At 42.2% G+C, this 20,482-nt stretch overlaps 1 protein-coding gene across 2 annotated transcripts in view; it reads right to left on the reverse strand.

The window, feature by feature from the left end:
* The window catches only part of psd2 (pleckstrin and Sec7 domain containing 2), a 46,884-nt gene extending 26,790 nt beyond the window's left edge, over positions 1–20,094 (reverse strand). For both annotated transcript variants that reach the window (XM_050041744.1, XM_050041743.1), the window contains exons 1-3: positions 19,954–20,094; positions 9,428–9,998; positions 7,577–8,362 (exon numbers count right to left, since the gene is read on the reverse strand). In XM_050041744.1, coding sequence (XP_049897701.1) covers positions 7,577–8,362; positions 9,428–9,912 — 1,271 coding nt within the window. In that variant the 5' untranslated portion in view covers positions 9,913–9,998; positions 19,954–20,094. The remainder of the gene's footprint in view (positions 1–7,576; positions 8,363–9,427; positions 9,999–19,953) is intronic.
* Between the last annotated feature and the right edge of the window lie 388 nt (positions 20,095–20,482).

A 20,482-nucleotide genomic window follows, 5' to 3' on the forward strand; every position in this document is an offset into this window, starting at 1 on the left:
GTGGGTGCTGTCCGTGGACAAGTCACTACCACGGCGACGACGTTGGTTAGGTAACCTAACTATGGCTGAACTTCAGATTCAGAGTATAGGCATAGCCGTAGCTGTCACTATTTCAGTGTGTTTTCAGTTCATGAAATTTGGTTGCCTTAAAAAGTCTTGTTCAGCGTTTGGCTGTTAAGACCCTCTAAGGAGTCAGAAGTTCAGGTTTTCCAGTAAGTGCATTTTGTTTTAATGGTTTTAAGCCTGATTTCACTGGTAAAAAATAGCATTAGCATAAGCATTTGCATTTTCACAGTTAACTATAGCTGTAAATGCTGAAGGCTAACCAAGCTAGGAGCTAGCGTTGGGGTAAGTTCAACCCTCTTGTCCAAATATGGTCACCTGATGATGGCAAATGGCGATGGCAAAAAAGCAAAGCTCGAGGCTTCAGAATGGGAGTCCACAAACCAATGGGTGCTGCCACAGTGGCTACTTATTATGTTATACATTCCATGATTAATCCCTAATTGACTGATCTGTTTTTTATTTATGGATCTACAAGGTACACAAGAGTTGATGTTGGAATCTAGCAGTTGTCTGTACCTTATAAATAAGTATATTTGAGACTAATATCACATCACAGACTAACCCAAAATGAATACTCTTATCAAATGTAACACTGAAAGTAAAAATTAAGTGCAATAAGTTACTTTACAGACGTGAACACAATGTTTTGGTATGGTTTGTTTTCTGTCTGCCTCTGTCTATTTCTTGCACATACATAAACACGCACAAGGTCCAAAAAAACACCTACTCAGCTGCAGACAATGGACAATGATGACCTCTTTCGGCTGGGTGAGACTAATTGTGTTCAGGTGTGGGATTGTGTTTGTGAAACACTGAACAGCTTAATCACGAACAACATCTAGAGGATAACTTCTGCCTTAAAATCAAACAGATTCAAAGAGGAGAACAGAGCCCAAAAAAGACACAACTGTTTTGTAGAGTCTGGCTCAATTTACACGCTGCACATACAGGAAGCACTGACAGACGCCTCAGAGGAGAGAAGTCTGCGGTAAGAAGAACCTAGTTCAGCCAAAACAGTCATTGGTACAGTACTGTGGGATGTGTCATAAAACATAGAGTTGAGCTATAAATAGACAGGGATAAATCTGTCAGTGCTGAAATGATTCAGTTAGTGTGTGTGTCTGTGGTGAGAGGGTGAAAGAGAGAATTTGTATGTATTACTGCTTGTGTTGCAAAAGTGCGCACACATATGTCTGTGTGTGTTACTGTGTGTGTGTCCATATCACTACCCGACGGAGAGCCAGGAAAGGATAATCTGCAGGATGTTTCAGCAGCGCTATAGAACCACGCTAAGGGTTTTATTCCCAAAATGACATCCTGAAAGATGTGTGTGTTTTTGTGTTTGTGTGTGTGTGTGAGAGTGCAAGTGTGAAACAGAAATAGGGAAAGACTCAGAGTGTGAAAGATAGATATAAAAGCTCCCACATTTGCGTCACTGAGCGAGCATTAGGACGTACGAGCATTATGCACAATGTTGTTTACGCATGCATGCTGCTGGCCCGTGTGTCTTTTATGTGTGTGTGCGTTTCTGCACTCGACAGTGTATATGAAAGAGATTATAGTCCACACGGCAGAGCTGCTTCTCTGATATGGAAACAACTGCGCCTGGCTTTTATCTGCTCTGCTTGGGCTTAGATCTAGTAGGCAAGGGGGAGGAACACACACTCACAGCATGTTTTGCCAAACAGGACACACATAGAAACATATGCATGCATGCAAATATACAGCCAGAGATACTGCACACATGTACATGAGTATAAAGTGTGCATAAGTGAACAGACACGCATACTTTTGATTATTAGTTTGTGCTTTGATGTGAGACTGTGCATAATGGTCTTAAGTGCCATATCCATATCAGTCCGTCTCCTTTCACTGAAGCGTTTCTCTGTGTGTGCTTGTTAGTGTGCATGAATGCCGCACCACAGGTTGCATTATCACATAAGCAGCATTCAACTAGTTGGCTCCACTGTGTAGATCTAGCTGGCTACGTACAGTTGTAAGCTGCTTGACAGATAGACAGATAGAGAGTGTTTTCACTGCGGTTTCGGCAGCCTTTATGGATTAAGGTTAAGCTCCAACCTCCATCATGGTTCCCACAGGACACAGATGGACACAACTGCTAAAGTAACAGATTGATTGACTAACTAATCAAACGACCAAATGTGACTGACAGTCTAATCCAATCAATCTCTGAGTGACTGACTGACAGGGTGACAAACTACACAATGTAAAGACTGAAAAGCCTGAGAACTAACGAGCAGTTAGCTGCTTAAAAGAAACCCTTCACAACTTATTTCCATGTGTTGGATGGCTTGTCTACTACATCTGCTATACTTACCAATGTTTCCTATATCCCTGTGGCCAGCTGCCTACTTTACTTCCTTTATCCACTGATGTCAGAATAATCAGCAGTAGCAGGGAGAGGATCTACAGGGAGAGTTTGGCTGAGGTGAGATTAGATTTCTTCTCTTCGCCTGGGGCGTCATCAAAGCTCTGTCTGTTATGGAAGTTGAAGCCTGAATTTTGGACGGAGTCTGTTGTACTAGGATGGTTGAAAAACTGATGCCAGTTTGCAAGTCGTCTGAAACAATTTGAAGGTTTTGATTCGATGAAAATCAATCAATCAGTTGTGTTTCTTTTCACTGATGCACTGCATGGTGACAGCTGTTTATACAGCTAAAACATCTGTAAAACAGAATCACATTAAGAGTAAGAATAGCTGCGGTGAGGCATGGAGTATTAGTATTTCAGCTGCATTCATGAAGGGCATGTTAGACATGTGTAAAACTGATTCATGACTCACTAACAGTCTCTGCAGCAATGTGAGACACATATGTTGATCCAACTGCTTAATGCTGCATGCCAATGTTTTACTGAAAAAGACACACTACTCTTTGTTACGCTGTTCTGTCATTTACATACACTCTCTGTCACCAGTAATAACAAACACTCATGCTGTGTGGCCATGTTCAGAGATGTGTGTCTTTCAAGCAAAACATCTTTGTTCATAGACCCCTATATATCCTGTAAAAGACTGGACTTAACCATGCTAGCAATGTGACTCTGGAGATAACGATGTCAGTGTTTTGGTCCCCCACTTTGATCCAGGCTGAAATAGCTCAGTGACTACTCAGTGAATTGCCATGGGATTTTGTGTAGATACTTATGACTACCAGATGATAAATCCAAATGACTTTGGGGATCATCTGACTTACCTCAAGCGCCATCATAAGGTTAATTTTTGTCCAATACTTCATTTTTTATGACTAAATATTGCCAAAATGAATAACTTTCCCATCCACGTCAACTGTACTTTCTGTTTAGAGCTAATTAGTTAATGTTAGCATTCTAACATGCTAAAACATTAACACGCATTGTTACTAAACATTGTCATTGTGAGCATGCCAAAGTTAGCATATACCTAAAAGCACCACTATGAGTAAGTTCTGCCTCAAAAATCTGCTGGCATGGCTGTTGTTTTCTTATCACTAGTCTGGCTGTGTTCTGTAGTATGTGAATAGGGATATGATACGAGTGGTTCTATCTACTAGCAAACAGAAAATCTGGATGACAGACAAACACATGCACTGACTGACCCATAAAACAACTAAATGTCTGCCAGGTTGAGTGACTGACTGATTAACTTGCCATTTTTATCCATTGCTTTGCAGCTGCTCTGTCCTGCAGTGAAAACGACTAGTTACCCATGACGCCTGAAGTGCCAAAATGCGTAACTGTGCCAATTCTGTGGCTACCCACCGGGAAGAATGGAGGTAGAGAGAGGAGAGGAAAGGAAGATAAGACACAGCAGCAGGAGAGCACTGTAGGGGAAATGGAAGAGGAGGTGATGCAAAGAAGAAAGGAGGTGGACGGCAGGGGGGGTTGAGATAAAGTGAGATAAGGAGAATAAAAGAGAGAAATGAATACTGAGGCTGGAGATGAGATGGCGCAAACAAAGATGAATTGAGCGAAGGAGAGAAGAAGAAGAAATGAAACAGGGAAATATATGTTGAAATGGATGAGATAATGTACGTATGTACCTTATTAGCTTGTATTAATAACTGATTTGCTTTGATGTTGTGAATCATAAAAAGATATTCATTTAGAAATTATAATGGCCTGTCTATATTTTCATTTAAGCCATGTGTTCTCAGAGTCCATAAAAAACACTGGCTCTGTGATGTTTTCATTTTTGGCTAGGCTACTTCACAATTCAATTCAGCTGAAAAGCAATTATTTTAAAATTATTCATGCTCCCTCTAGAGAATATTACAACAAAACAAACTTTCACTGCACTCACTGTGATTTCAGAGAAATGGCTTTTACCTCCACTGACTTGCACTGAATGCTTGTAACTCCTCCCTTTCAATATCCTTAAAAAAAAAAAAAAAAAAGTTGAATGGACATCTAGTTCATGATAAACTGGATACTGCAAGTGTCTTCAAAACTTAAAATATCCCTNCTCCCTTTCAATATCCTTAAAAAAAAAAAAAAAAGTTGAATGGACATCAAGGACTTCTAGTTCATGATAAACTGGATACTGCAAGTGTCTTCAAAACTTAAAATATCCCTTTAAGACTGACTAGCAGATGTATCCACTCTAGATTTAAGTGCTCAAATGTCTGGCAAGCCGGCTAGCATAGAGCAATAATCAGTCACTTACACACACACACACACACACATTCACTCTTAGACCCTGCTGGGCAGAGGAAAGCTGAAGACGATGATGTCATGACATAAACAATAGCTCATTCAGTTAGGCGCTGGTGGTCAGGAAGCAAGACCGTGCTTAAAGGACAACATCTGCAGACGAGGAGAGAGAGAAGAGTAAGAGAAAGAGAGCCGACATCTTAAATCCTCAGTTCATCCTATAACTCATACTGAGCTGTTGAAGCATCAGGAGAGTCTGTGAACAAATCCCATCAGTTAGTTGAGCTGATAATGTCAGAGGTCTGTGCATCTATTTGGAATTCCAGTAGGTTTGTAAGTGAAACTGTGCAGGGGGAGAACAAGCCACGGGGATTTTCTACAGGCCGGCCAGACCGACCTATAGATGTAGTTCAGGTTACATGGCTTTTCCCAGATGGTTCCTGTTACCACCTCCCCCTTCAGAGGCTCTGCGCTGTCTTCCTCAACCCTCTTTAGTGCTATTAAGGTAATTAAATGTAAGAAAGTACTGTCAGCTGTTGCTGTATTCCCCACAGTTCCTACGGGTCTATGCAAATGATGGACAGAACGGATGAGTCAGAGACCATGAATGTATAAAGTCTCAGCATTGTCATAAATATCAGTTGGCTATCTGAGGCGAGGAGAAGGATACTCCTGCTGTTCTGTTCACCTAAGTGATTCATTATACCGACAGGCACCCTGTATCGTATTTCCACACTGCTGTATAAATTTCAAGTGTTAATCTCCCAAAAGAGCCCACCACACTCGTGCTGCAAATTCTGTTTCCATTCAAAGAAGGTCTTTTGTCATGCATAAACCTTGTGTAATTTCGCAGCACTGAGGTTATCTCTCCCTACTGTGCTAGTACGCTTTAAGCAAAATGGTTGCATAAGGCAAATAGTCTGCAGGTCTGCTCCGTGAACTTGCTGTCCTGATTTACCAGGATCTTAGTCACTATCAACAGGGGAAGGAGCTGTTTCATTTAAAATGCAACAATACTGCTTAAACAGCCGCACTGACTGCATAAAAATGTAAAAGCTCTCCGAATGCATCTTTGAATTTTGTTTTCCAGCACTGCCTTTTTGTTTGCTTGTTGCTGTTCAACCCTGTTGTGCGAGTGTAACGTTCACGCTAAAGTGCACAAAGCTATCCAACCATGTACAGTACCAGCTTCCATTCTCTCCTTCTGCAAAGACATGAAGGATTTTTAAGACGAGTAACACGAGCCTAGGTTTTTTTTGTTGGTTGGTTGGGTAGACTGGTAAGGATTTGCCTGCCAACCGAGTTTATATGCACAGACAAATTACTTCCGTTTGAACCACCAGACCCCCACATTCACCCCCAACCATCCACCCTACCCCCTCTCTGAGGGCCCACAGCTGGGTCTCACCATGCTCACGCCACCTGCTGGTTAAGCCAAGGTCACAGCATATGACATTAATTACACTTAGGGACACCAGTGTATCTACACAAAGCTTTCACTGCCTGGCTGCAGCAGAGCACACACTGGAATCTGTCATCAGTCATTTAAAAATGTATCCGTCTGTGTTAAACATCCAAAACGTAAAATAACCTATTTGCCATGGTAGTTCAAAAGCAAGGCCACACTAAGGCTGTATGTGCGTCATGTTCCTGCGTCAAGGACAGTTTAATTATGGTGGAGCAGTTGTTGCTGTGCCATTGTGAAATAGCCTATGCGGTTAAATTTTTCTTAATGAGCAACAGAAAGATGTACAGTGGGTGTTAGCTGTTATAATCACATAAAACTTCAGCCAGATTTGAAGAATGAAGCTTGAAGCAAAGGCTGCATGTTATTAACTGAACAAAACTGAAAGAGTAAACATCCCAGTTGCACTCTGTCTAATATCTGTATCACAATATCTGTGTAAGTATAAACTAGAATTGCCAACTCATGGTTGTATGTCTCTGCCAATCAGTCAAGTTGCTGTTTATATCCATGTCTGTCCAGACTCATATGTAGCCATGACAGTAGACAATACTTTAAATATGGATGTTGCTGCAAAGAAGCGACACGTTCTAAAACATGGATGCTTCACACACATCTTCAACTCGGCAGCACAGAAGATCTATATAACTAAAACACCTCCAATGTAGGCACCCAAGATTAGTGTCACCAATTCAGTATCTGACCAAATCTCTCCTCTTCTGTTCCTGAGATATGATGTTGAATAATGGCCAGAAATGTGTTTTAGCAGATCATTATGATGTCCCAGTGAAGATGACCTTTGACCTTTGGATATAAAGTGTCATCACTTCATCATTTTGTCCTATTAAACATTTGCGTGAAATTTTGTCATTTATCATATGAATTCTTCAGTTATGGCCATAAACATGTTTTGCGAGGTCACAGTGACCTTGACCTCAGTTCATCCTTGAATCCAAGAGAACATTTTTGCCAAATTTGAGGAAACTCCCTCAAGGTGTTCTTGAGATATTGTGTTCACGGGAGTGGAATGTACGGATGGACAACCTGAAAACATAATCCCTCTGGCCATGGAATAAAAACTGCATCTGAGAGCTGGAAAATGGTAATATTGTTACATTTTTGAAGTTACACTTTAAAGCCCCTATGTGTAGGATTTGAAAATATCTGGCTTTGATAGTGCCAAAAAGGCTGCCATGTACATTAAGAATACCCCCTCTCACCCCTGATGGATCCAACCTAAAGATACAGAATAAAGGGCTGAAATGAAGTACATAAACTGAACCAGTTTCCAACAGGATTGACTAATTTATCTTCAAACAAAACTTCAAATTCTAATGATACTGTAAATAAATACATAAACATTGGGGTTAAATGACCTTAAACTGGCCTCTTTACCTGACAGAGTTGATCATGGCTCCACAACCCTCTATGGCTCCCTGGGAGTCTGTGTGGTATCCATTCGGGATGGCCCAGCGTCCGGGCTGGCTCAGCACAAACTCTGACCTGCTCCCTGGTATGGTGGTCCTCAGTGGGCTTCCACCCACAGCTGCAGCTCCACGGACAGCGCTCTCCCCAGTTGTGAGATCACCTGGGGAGTCTGGTCCAGCCTCAGCCCCTTCTTGCTCCTGAACAGTTGCCAGTTCCAGCTCCAGAGGTTCAGGACCCTGTAACAGTGCCCTCTGTTGGATGAGCGGCGTAAGTGGCGCCTCAAAGCTGACGCAGCTGTCCGTCTCATCTGTGAGCGACAGGACGTCCAGAGAGTCCAGGCTGCTGTAGCAGGTCCCACCCCTCAGCAGGGCAGACTCTACGATGCGTTCGAAAGTAGAGCTGAAGCCGTCTTTGTTGTCCACCCTACCCTTGTCCCTCTCCTCCTCCAACTCCCTCTCCTCCTCCTCATCCTCTTCCTCCTCCTGAACATCCACCTGCTCAACAATCTGCTCAAACACCGAGCTGAAACTGTCCTGGTTTTCTCTCCCATCTCCCTCTTTCTGGACCTCTTCCTCCTCCTCCTCCTCCTCCTCCTCCTCCTCCTCCTCCACCTCTGTGTCGGCCTGTTCTACAGTAGTCTCAAAGTTAGAGCTGAAAGTGTCCAAGTGTGTGTGAGTCTCCCCCTCATCTCCGCCTTCGTCCTCTTCGCCCGCTTCATCATCGTCTTCATTCCCACCTATGCCATTTGCCAGTCTGTTTCAACGTGCAGAGAAGAGAAAAGAAAAAGGAAAGTGTGAAATTATCTTCAGCATATGACTCAAACACACGGCAGTTTCTTTGTCGAGATTGGCACACATGCAAAGCAGATCATTCATATTCATTGCTGAAATCATTCTTCATTCAGGAGAAGTGCGCACAATGGGCAAATATTTCAGCTTGAATAGCCACACTGACAATTGAAGCAAGATGAAAGATGAAAAAGCACTGTCCAATTTGCTACTTTGTGAATAGCTGGAACCTCATCTCCCCTGGTCTGTCAAACCTCTACTATTTCATCCCTTTTATTTGTGAGGATATGAATCTATTGTAGTCCTTTGTGTTTGCTGCTGATGGAGAGAAATTACTCATAAAATTAGTTAAATCAAAGTGCAACAGCTTAATTTACTTATACTTTAACTGTAATGTGTCATTTTGTTATTTATTATTATGTATTTTATTGTATCTACATTTTCTCTCACAGCAGAGCACTAATTAACAGACGTGTTTTTCTGCCACATTTTGAACTGTTCACCTACAACCCTTCACTATCTCTGCTGGTTTAAAATTGGTTTACTGTGTCCTCCGGCTCTTAGGGAAATTAGACCATTTCCCTTCTGTGTTTGTTTTCCTTTCAGCTCATTTAGTTTGAGGCTTTTGCCTGTTCATTTTGTAAAATGCAAATGAGGTTAATTATGTACCAAAGAACCACACTGAGAAAACAATTTGCCATTAAAAACATTCAGCGTTGAAAAGTGGCACTCTATTATGATACATGAAACATAAACACAGTCTGCCTAACCACAAAAGTCTTAGGTCACTATAAAAAAGCCTTAAGGAAGCCGTGTGTGTGTGTGTGTGTGTGTGTGTGTGTGTGTGTGTGTGTGTGTGTGTGTGTGTGTCTGCTTATCAAGAAGGACACTAATAAATTGTTGATGAAAGTTAAATTCTATATCATACTTTGACACCCAAAGGTCAAAGATGTACTCACAGGATTTTCACACCCTACAGCGATATATATTTTGACAGAGCGCAACAGTAAAGATGATTTAGTGAACCAACCGCCCAGCTTGTTGAGAGTGAGTTGCCTCCTCCTCCGCTGTAGACAGTTGCATCTCTTCATCTTCCTTCCCCTCCTCTTCTTCTTTCATCCCCTCCGCCTCATGTGATGCCTCCTCCTCCTCCGTTACCTCCACATTTATACATGCTTCCCCTACCGTCCCTTCCCTCTCTCCCTCCGCCCCTCCATCTGTCTGTACCCTCTCCTCTTTCAACTCGCCCTCTCCTCCCTCATCTTTTACTTCTTCCTTCCCTTCTCCTTCCCCGTGTGTCTCCCCCCGTGCCTCCTCCTCTCCCTCTCTGATCTCCTCTTGTTGTTTCCCCTCCTCTCTCTCGTCCTTCGCCCCAGCCCCCTGCTTGTCCTGCTCTGCCTGGCTGTGTGTCTCTGTGGGTGGGTGGGCGGTGGTGCTGGTGTTGGTTGCTGTATTGGTCTCCACTGGGCTCTCTGGTGGGGTGGGAGAGGGCAGAGCCTGCCCCTCCTGGGTCATGGTGCTCTTCACTGAGGGGGGGGTGGCTGTCTACTCCAGCACGAGATGAGGACCAGAGCTTCAGATCAGCAACCAGGGGGGACCCTCTGCGGAGAAAAAGAAAGAGGCAAGAGGAAAATGAGCATGAAATGAAGACAAAGTACCAAGTGAAAATGAGGAGGAGGAGAAGGCAGTGTTATAAAATGACTATAATAACTACGGCAGATACTGATACAGTCATTTGATTATTTCTAGTCTTAATTACAAGTCACAGAGGTCACCTTCAACAAAAGAACAGCTGTGTATGTGTGTGTTGCAGTGTGTTTCCATGTGTAAATGTGTGTGTTAGAGAGCGAGAGAGATGCATATGTCTGGAACACTTTGTCCTCTGCACCAGATGATCCCAAAACAGCTCTGAAAGGAGGGCAGGAAAAGGTAGATAAAGTAGAAAGCAGAGGGATACAGACAGGCAGGCAGGGAGATAGATTTGTTTAATACAGCTCAACTGATTCCTGTCAGAATGATCCTGCCAGCTCATCCGCTCTCTGTCTATGTGATTTCACAGCTGAATAACTAACTATCTGTTTCCATCCCTGCTGTGACTGTGCTTTGTGTGAATGCATGACAGTAACCTGAGATTCAAACATGTGTTGTAATAGTCTTCTGTTACTCTCACGCTTTCACTGTTGGTTGAGCAGCAGAGACCTCTATACCGCAGGTCTTCATCTTGTCTAACTGGGGCTCAAGGGCAAATGCTAATGAGCATCTCTTAATTACGGCTCTGCAGAGCAAGTTACGTTTGAATGAAGACAGGCTGATATGTTATTCTGTTTATGAAAAATATGGAGGTTTTTGTATATAAAATGAAATTAATTCCTTTTAGATACAATCTGATGACATCTGATGAATTGTGTGAAGAATGTGATTAGTGCTGAAATAAAATTGATCACCCAACCACTTTGATAATCAATTAATCACTAAGTATTTCGTCATCATGTCAGTCTTCAAGGTCAGGAATAAACCTCCAATCTCATCTTTTAAGCCAACATGGATGAAGAGTCCACACACTGCTCAGAACTGAGCAAACTATTTCTACTTAGGTGGATTGTGTGAGGTGATTGAAAGCTCCAGGAAAGCTATTAATGGACCTCCTGATGAGATAGTTTTGCCAAAAGCTGTTTCCAAGGTCATGAAATGAACTTCTAATATCAATTAATTGGATTTTTTTCTATTTGATTTTACATACATTTGCCATATTGTGCTACGTATCACTATCATGAAGGTGTTCTTATTAACATAAAGACACTGATTTCCCAAACCAATAAATAATAAATAATCATTTAGAATTATTAGGTCTGTTGTTACCATACTGTATAAAAGAAGTGGGCATAGCCACTGTGACACCACCCATCTGTTTGTGGACTACCCTTTTGAAGCCTCCAGTCTGGCATTTTGGCTGTCGTCATCTTATATTTTGTAGCAAGAATGAGAGGGTGGAGCTGGGGAGGGTCCACATTGCTGCGCCTCTATCCTGACTGACAGGTCACCGTGCCAGTGACTCAATCACAAGGCAGCCACGCCCCAAAATCATACCCTGCTATATTGTCTATTTTACTCTCAGTGGACCATAATGTACAAAATGAACATCATGTTGACGACTTAAAACTAGTGACTGAGACCATAAACTCATTAGGAAAATGTTCACTGAGGTAATAAATCAACCGAAAAGTCATTTTCTCATGGACTTCTGTACAACCAGACTTCGTTTTGCAACTAGTGGCGTCACCCCCTGCTGGTCATTAGCATGGCCTCACTTTTCAGACCTGGAGGCTACATCCACTTCTTTTATACAGTCTATGGTTGTTACATATTTCCTTTGTCTCAACTGGCTTTTGTGTGATATATAGCAATAATCATAATGATGCCATGTCTGGATGAAATTTTTACCCTTAGTAATGAAAAAACACAGTAATTCTTAGGGCTGGGTATTGGTACTGGATACATTTAAAGTATTTAAATATGAAATAACCCAGAGCAAAGTGGTACTGAAACTTCTTCTATCAAACAAATACCTGCAGTCAATCCTTTCTGTACCCAGATCTAAAAAAAAAAAAAAAAAAAAAAAAAAAATTGTATGCCTTTGAGGCAGCTAATCACTGCAAGCTTTCTTCAATTTGATGCAACGTGTGATTGGCCCAGCAACTACAAACAATGCAGTTTGGGGTATGGTGAAGTTGACCGCAGAGTATTGGCAGAGTTGGCAGTTCAGCATGCCGAGATGGCACCAAAACATTCAAAGGTATGGCTGCACAACATGCCTGTGGCGTCTGTGGCATTTTACGCAAGTAAATGCTTCCATTCACATGATGAGTATTGAATGAAGCAAAGACAAAAAAAAATGAAGTGCTGAGTATATAACCAGCCCTAATAATTCTACAATAATCCAGCAATAAGGTATATTATATAAAGTGTGTATGTATGTAGTTATGATTACACATCATTTTGATATGGCGTCAGTCAAGCTAAAGTGTATTTCGCACATTTTATCAAGCAGGAACCTGCATTGGTGGAGTAGATGTTTGGATTGTGATACTGTTGCAGAGTGCAGCCAGGAAGCGGCCCTGTCTGCCTGATACAGACAGTCCTTAGCCACATTAGAGCTCTGCTCTGCTGAATCATCGCTAGCAGGGACTTACAGCACAGCTGCAGTTAACATTTTTGCTGGGATTCAAATCTTTCCTGATGGCATGCAGATGCAGGTAAGGACCTAGTTAGGCTGAAATTAACATAGTGACCCTGCCAAATAAACTGTGGTTTCTCTGGGAAATTTCTAGAATTTCTGCATTATTTTGTTCAAACTGTGAAGAAAACAAATGGGATCATGACAGAGAGGAAAGATTTGTGGCGGGCTAGGATGTGAGCCAAATTTGTATCTATGATGTTGCAAGTGCTTTGGCTTAGCCCCTGAGCACGAGTACACCACAGGCCCACTAAATGTTTCATCACAGCTGCAAAAAGATGATGCAAATTATGCAGAACCAAGAGAGTCAGGCAAATTACTCCCTTATTTCAAGCTTGTCTCCTAATTACAGTAGACCTCTCTTTTTTTAGGACTTTTATGTTGTCACCCAAAAGCAACGGCAGAATTGAGTTCTCAATCTCAATCCCTGTGGCAAATGTTATTGTTGGAGCATTCAAAGCCAAGAATAAGACATCTCACAGTTTGAAAAAATGTCTTCTGTCACTCCGAGAAGTACAAGCGGCATAAAAAACAGTATAACATCAGCAAATATGTGTTTTTTCACAACCAAGCACAGTGTGTCTCTGCCAGCGTCGTCTAATCCTTCTCACTCTGACTGCTGTTGAAAGTGTGATGATCTCAAAGGACGCTCTGACTGATCCCCCAACAAATTCTTTCTGCATACGTGATCAGTGATTGGCCTACTCATTCTTTCTTTCTGTTTTTTTGTTGTTGTTTTTTGCTTGAGAAGGAGGGTGGGAATCATCTGCATTATCTATTAACACCAGGCAGTTTGTGTCAGTGTATTCCATCTGCAGAACCATAAATCACATGCCACCTGATGCTGTGGATCGCAAATGATTTATTGACTGTATTATGACACACTAAGGACGATACAGTACATCTCAAACACTGGTAATAAATCTATCATGAATAATCAAAGAGTTATTATTATAGGCTTGAAGAATCCTACACTCAGGTGCTGAATATTTGAAACAAATTTTCATCTGAGTCTATTGGAGCTCACATTCACACATACGTATGTACTGAGCATATGCAAACAAGTACAATTTGCATCCATTTATGCAGTTACACAAAGATGCATTAGCACATATTAAGACAGTTAAATTCACACACACACAAACAAAACAGTGACACATCTCCATAAATGGAAACAGTGAACAGTTATGAAAGCAGACACGCAAAGTGGGAATTCTCTCTCTCTCTCTTTGTGTCTCCAGTGTCCTGTTTTCCTCCCACTCTCTCTTCTTCATCTGTTCTACATTATGTTTTCTGCTATCTCACAGTCTAACTCCGCTCTCTCTTTTCTCTCTCAGCCTCTCATTTCTCAGTGATTGAGGTAAATGGGTCTTAGCCAGCAAAAAAAAAAAAGAAAAAAAAAGAGAGACTGTGGAAGTGAGCTGCGCTATGAATCTGGCTGCTGAGGAGGAAGAGAAGATGTGCTCCGACACCCCACATAGGCAGATCGAGAAAAACACAGCCAATGATAGAGAAAAGGTGTGGGTCAGTCTTTGTGTCTATGTATACAATGGCTATCAGGAGAGACTTATTGCATTCCACTTTTGTCAGCAGAACACTGGGGCTCTAAAGCCTTATCAATTTCCTTTAATTGCGATCGGACCATCTGCCAATCATGAGAACGACACACAATCCCACATCTGACAGCATGCCCATCCAGACATATAAACCAACCAATCCAGTGAGGATGAGGCTGGATAAAAGGCCAAGTCATCATTAAATAGCTCTTCTCTGTCTCTTGTGCCTTTTATATCTCTCTCTATCTCTCTGCCTGTCTTTCTGTCTCACTCAGACATACGCACACACTCTCCGATACACACACAAACATGCACCACACTGCACGCACATAGACACGCACCATGGTGTAATTTATTGATCCCTGAGACACAGAGCTGCAGTCCGCTGGGACTCTCCAACGATAAGCATGACTGGTCTGTATAGGCAGAAAGATGCCAAAGAAATACTTCTGAGGTAATCAGACTGGAGGCTTAAAAAAATAAGGGAAACACTATTCCAGAGCGAGCAATTTTTAGGAAGCCGACCCAGCTGCTGCATTGCGTCCTAAAGTTTTATATGATGCAACTTCAAATTGTGGCTTGACTGGGGCATCGGTGGCTTAGTGGATAGAGCAGGCGCCCCATGTACAAGGCTGTTGCCGCAGCGGCCCGGGTTCGCCTCCAGCCTGTGGCCCTTTGCTGCATGTCCTTGCCTCTCTCTCCCCCTTTCATGCTTAAGCTGTCCTATCAATTAGAGGCTAAAATGCCCCAAAAATATCTTTAAAAAAAAAAAATTGTGGCTTGACTGAGATTGAGACATAATATCTATATCATATCAATATTGTGATATGAGACTAGATACCATCTTAGATTCAGGATATTGTAATTGTTGTCTTTTTTTGGTTTAAAAGCCTGCATTACAGTAAAAGGATGCAATTTCCTGAACATTTAACACTGTTCTAGCTGTTATATTATTTGCCTTTACCCACTTACTCATTATACACACATTACTGATCATTATTTATCAGAAATCTCACTGTGTAAATATTTTGTGAAAGCTCCAATACAACCCTACAATATTGTCACAATATCAATATTGAGATATTTGCTCAAAAATAATGTGATATTTGATTTTCTCCATACCGCAGGCACTTTAGAATGCCAGGGTGTTAAAGGGCAACTTTGCCAATTTAATTTTACACTTACTATTAGTTTTGGGATCCATATGAGATTTTTAAAAGAATTGTCAAAATCAAAGCAGCAGAGGTCAAGATATCTTGACTTCTTCTCCTCGGTAAATGTTCACTCCTTCACTTCCCATAATGGTAGCAACCTTATTTACAGAGTTCCTTTGGACAACTACTCCGATCAGGCGAGTCAAAAAGTTTTAAAGTTTTAGTTTTACTTCTAAGTCTTAGATATTGAGAATTTGTGACAGCTACAATATTTCTGTCACTTGGTGTAAGGAAATGTGTTGGTGTGGACGTCAACAAAGTGTTGGCTAGCAGTCAGACTACCCATCTTGAAATAATGTGTGAACACTTCCATTCCTGTTCTTCCCATTCTGTCAACATTGTTAGAAGCCTGCATGGTCAACCATGCCTTCAGTTTGAAACCCAGGCTTTCCATAGAAAATCTGTAATTATACGGGCGCTCCGATCAGGAATTTTAGGGCCAATAACTGATCTCTGCAAGCATCATTGGCCAATACAGATCACCAATCACATGGTCTATGTGAAGCCCTCTATTTATGATGTAGTATTATTCATTTATTGAACAATTCTTAACAATACTGCATATTAAGTATTAGAATTAAAAGATAAGAAAGCATCATGAATTGACAACTGTTTGTTTAGTGGCAGGCAACATGTGCAACCTATTACACTCTCTCCAATACCACACTAGTACTTTAAAACATAATTTATAATGAAAACGATTTCCATACACACAAGCACTTTAGCACTGTTTTAAAAATAATCTCTGTCTTTACTAACACACCTGAAAACGTTTATCACATGACCATTTTCGTACAGTGGCCATGCATATGTCTGTGTTAAGAGTAAGCAGATTGTCTGCTCTGGTTGCTTAGTTGCAGAAAATACTACGAAGGAAGATCAGCAATAGCAAAACGTAAAAGCAGAAATTTCTTTACTTGGACCGACAAGAAGCACAACTGTCACTGAAAGTAATATGAGTATAAGGCAGTCAAGGTGGTGGAAAACATAGATTGGGCATTGTTGCAAAGCAAATATATTAAGACTGATAAGACTCCATCATTGGGCTAACATGGGTGTCTGCACCATTGTTTCTGCACATCCAAACTGAAACACAATCCTGGAGCTTTCAAACTAAAACAGGGTCGGCAGTGGTTTCAAAAGTCTCAGTTTTAGCGATGCAAATGCACTGGAGTGGTGTGGATGTTAGGCTTTAACAAAGCAATAGTTATGCGTTTTAAAACAAATGTATTTGCGTGGAGGTAGCCTTATAGCAGTCTGAACTGCCAGACCAGTAAAACTATTTCAGCAGCACATGGAGAAATTGTCTTGTGTGCTTCCCATCATCTGATTGGCTCCTCTGATTTAATAGAGACCACTGATAGGGGCACCCAATCATGTACAGGCAATGTCCTTGCCGCAGTGGCCACGGGTTTGATTCAAGCCCATGGCCCCTTGCTGCATGTCATCCCCTCTCTCCCCCTTTCACACTTTATCTGTCCTGTCCAACACAGGCATAAAAAAATAAAATAGAGACCACAGATCAAACTATTTGGAAGAAAAAGGTCCCAAAAACGACTGGTGCCCAATTAATCAGAGCAGCCTTATTAGTTACCAACCCCTGATGATAACGGGATACTTTTCTGTCTTTAAGCAGGCACTTAACGCCTTCCCTCTTCAAGTAGAGCTGCACCATGACCAGATGTTATTGGCAGTGACTGAATGTAACATGGTGCAGTGGAGAGGATTAGCCAGGATTCCCTGAGAGTTTGACAAATAATAGAGCTACACAATGTGGAAGAAAATCATGTTGCAGGTTTTCTGACACCATATGATTTGACAATGCAATATTGCAATATGAATTGATTAAATTGCAGCCTTAACATTATATTATAGAGACTAGTGTTCTGCATAAACCCTTAAATCCCCTTAATCCTTAATCTCTACCTCTCTATCTATCTATCTATCTATCTATCTATCTATCTATCTAACTATCTATCGATCTATCTATCTATCTATAGCTCTGTTTTGCTGGTAAATCATTTTGAGAGCACTCTGCCTGCAGACACTTGTGTTGGGCATCACTGCACCACTCTTTACTGAGTTAAGTGGTGGAACAGTCGGCCAATTGACCACTTTTAACTTGTCTGACCTCATTACGTTTGTAGAGCTGCCCGCTTTCATTTTAGACAAAAAAAACATTTGTGCAGTTCTTTTGTTTGTGCTGCGTGCCACCATGAGGGTTTCTTACTGAAAAGCACCACCACAGTATTCACAAGTGGTGTGAGGGACAGAGTGTTGGTGCTTCACTGCAGTCATTGACATTGTGTGGATTATCTCATCTTCCTAAATGTAAAATTATGTCACTGATTGATAAATAATAAGCTCACACAGACATACAAAACTACAACAGTGTTAAATAGCCAATGATATCATAATAGGCACCTTAACAACCAAGACAACCCCTCTAAATACTTTTCAGAGAGAGTTTAATTAGTAACCAAAATGAATTTATGAGGCTATCAGCTGAAACTGATGGATGCTAATCACATCTGAATACTAAGACTTCCCTCCTCCTCTCTTCATTAGTCTACGCTCAGAAAAAACACTGCAGTCTCACACTATAAATGACCTACTGACCCTGTTCATGATATACATGCTCGCTGCAGCACTGGCACTGCAGCCAAGACACACACACACAAACACACACACACACACACACACACACACACACACATACACACAAGGTACAGAGATAGAGTCACCTTTCGAAAATGCTGTTGTGGTGTAAGCACAGATGCAGACAGGGAGGAAGAATAATCATTTCCTGGTCTTTATCCTGACACAGGAAAACAGGAAAATCTGAAGTTGGAATTAGTCCAGGGTGTTTTCCTAGCCTGCTCGCCTGCCTACAAGTCACACCATTATGACCACAAAGCCTCCAACTAGCCACAGCAGCCTACTAGAGCGTAACAGTCAGCCAGCTCTCAAATCACCCCAATATGTCACTTCTGTGCCATCAAGGTCAACCGTCCACTCATACTTTGTCACTCTAAACGCTTATATCTAAATACATGCTCGCAGTAATGTGGTGATTTATCTTGTTTTTCCCTGGGCACTTCCATTTTATCATGCAAATTCACTCTTTAGCGCATGCACACACACACACACACACACACACACGCACAACATGCCCTTTCTGGCATTAGCATGATTTGCAAAACTGCATGTTCTCTTTCTCAGACACGGTTTGAAAGATTTTATAAATGCAGCATCCTAAAGTGGTTTGTTGCTCCCAATGACCCATTGTGTCAATAAAGTAATTAACAAAGAAAGGGACAATAAGAGAGAGAATAAAGAGAAAATGAAGAGATGAACAATTTGGTCTGCTGCTGCTGCTGCTGCTGCTGCTGCTGGTGTGTCTGGATGTCTGACACCTTGAGTTCAAGATGATTACATTGGAAAGAGCTGCACACTTGCCTGGGAGAACCCACCGTTGTATTGGGGGAATGCATTACAATGGATCTAGACTAGACATGTAAATGTCTATAATTAAGATAATAGTGACTGTGCTTGGGGGATGAAAAATAACCTGCTATCAAACACCTGTTTAAAAGAAGCCACCCACATCCTGTAGGGGAAAAGATATGGGCCAGAAGCTCTATCTTCCACTGCAAAAAGATCACTATATTTCTATAAGACTTCTATATATAGGCTGTGGGGCTATTTTGGGTTTATAGTGATCGTGTGGTTTTGTATTTCTCATCGGTTGTCTGTATATAATTCCTATGGGGGCTTTAAAATGTGCATAGGATAATAGGATAGCCTTTAAATGTATAGGGGGGGTTACTATGTGCCTGGCTCGCTTTCCAAAGTGTCTCCCCATACACTTAAAAAGACATAAACAAACACCAGATAAGACAGGGCTTATTGTCTCCCCCTGTGTGTGTGTGTGTGTGTGTGTGTGTGTGTGTGTGTGTGCGAAAGAGAGAGGGAGAGAGAGTGAGAGAGCACAGCGCGAGACAGCCATGTTCTCCCAGCCTCCTCGAGCCAGTAACCATGACAACAGGATGGCTGGGAGACACGGTTCAAGCTCAATTGAGGCCGGTGTCTTTCTTTTCCTCCAAAATAGACCTTGGTCGCGTTTCAAGATCGACTTGTCCTCCTAAAAGCGGAAAGGAAACGCTTTTCTCTTTCTCTTCTCGAGGGGGAGAAGAAGAGAGAGAAAACAGACACACACACCTCCATAAAATCCCACGGCCCGCACGGTGCATATCTTTCAGCCTATATTAGCTCCACAAACACTGCTGTCCTAAAGCCTGCTCGCACCGGCTGTGTGTGCATTTTTTGGTCACAGATTAGCAAGAAAAACAGAACGCGAAACCTCCACGCAGCCTCCATGAGAAACCCTTTAGCTCCTCTCGCTCACAAACTGAAACAGGCTACATTATATCTCAGCATGGGTTACGTTATAACTGCCGGTCAAACAGAGGTTTTTTAGCGCTAACACGGCGCAGCTAGCTTCAAAATTACAACACTTTAAACATGTCCGGTATAACGTTTCTTTACTCACCGGTAAAATGCGTTCAGTCTGGGGCTGTAAAGCAGAGTTTAGCGGTGGTCCTCTCCCTCCCTCTGTCTCTCCACATCCACACCGGGGAATAACACTGACAGACGGGCTCTCTTTTCTCTCCACGCTGAGCGTCCTTCCCAGCTGCCCCCCTCTCACCGGTATGCGCGTGCGACCGTTGTTCACGGCCGCCGCCGCCGCCGCCGAAGCTCGTGGTGTTGTCTCGCGCCTCCGCTCAGGCTGGAAGGGGCTCGCGGGAGGTCCAGGCGGCGGAGAGCGACTACTGAGCGGATTGATGAATGGATGGATGCACGGAGGCGTCCTCTCCGTCTCCTCCTCTCCGTGGAGCCTCTGTGTGTTTGAATGGCAGCTGAGCAATTGTAATTCCGCTCCTAGGACTGCTCGGGAGCACCATCACTCTCCCGTGGTTACCGCGCGGTGTGAACGGGACGTGTCTCGAGGGCCTGTTGATATCAGACACTGTAGCCTGCAGTGAAGATTAGCGCTGACAGTTGTGTTGACACAAGTCCTT

The sequence above is a fragment of the Epinephelus moara genome, chromosome 4 (genome assembly GCF_006386435.1).
Source record: "Epinephelus moara isolate mb chromosome 4, YSFRI_EMoa_1.0, whole genome shotgun sequence".
NCBI classification, from domain to species: domain Eukaryota; kingdom Metazoa; phylum Chordata; class Actinopteri; order Perciformes; family Serranidae; genus Epinephelus; species Epinephelus moara.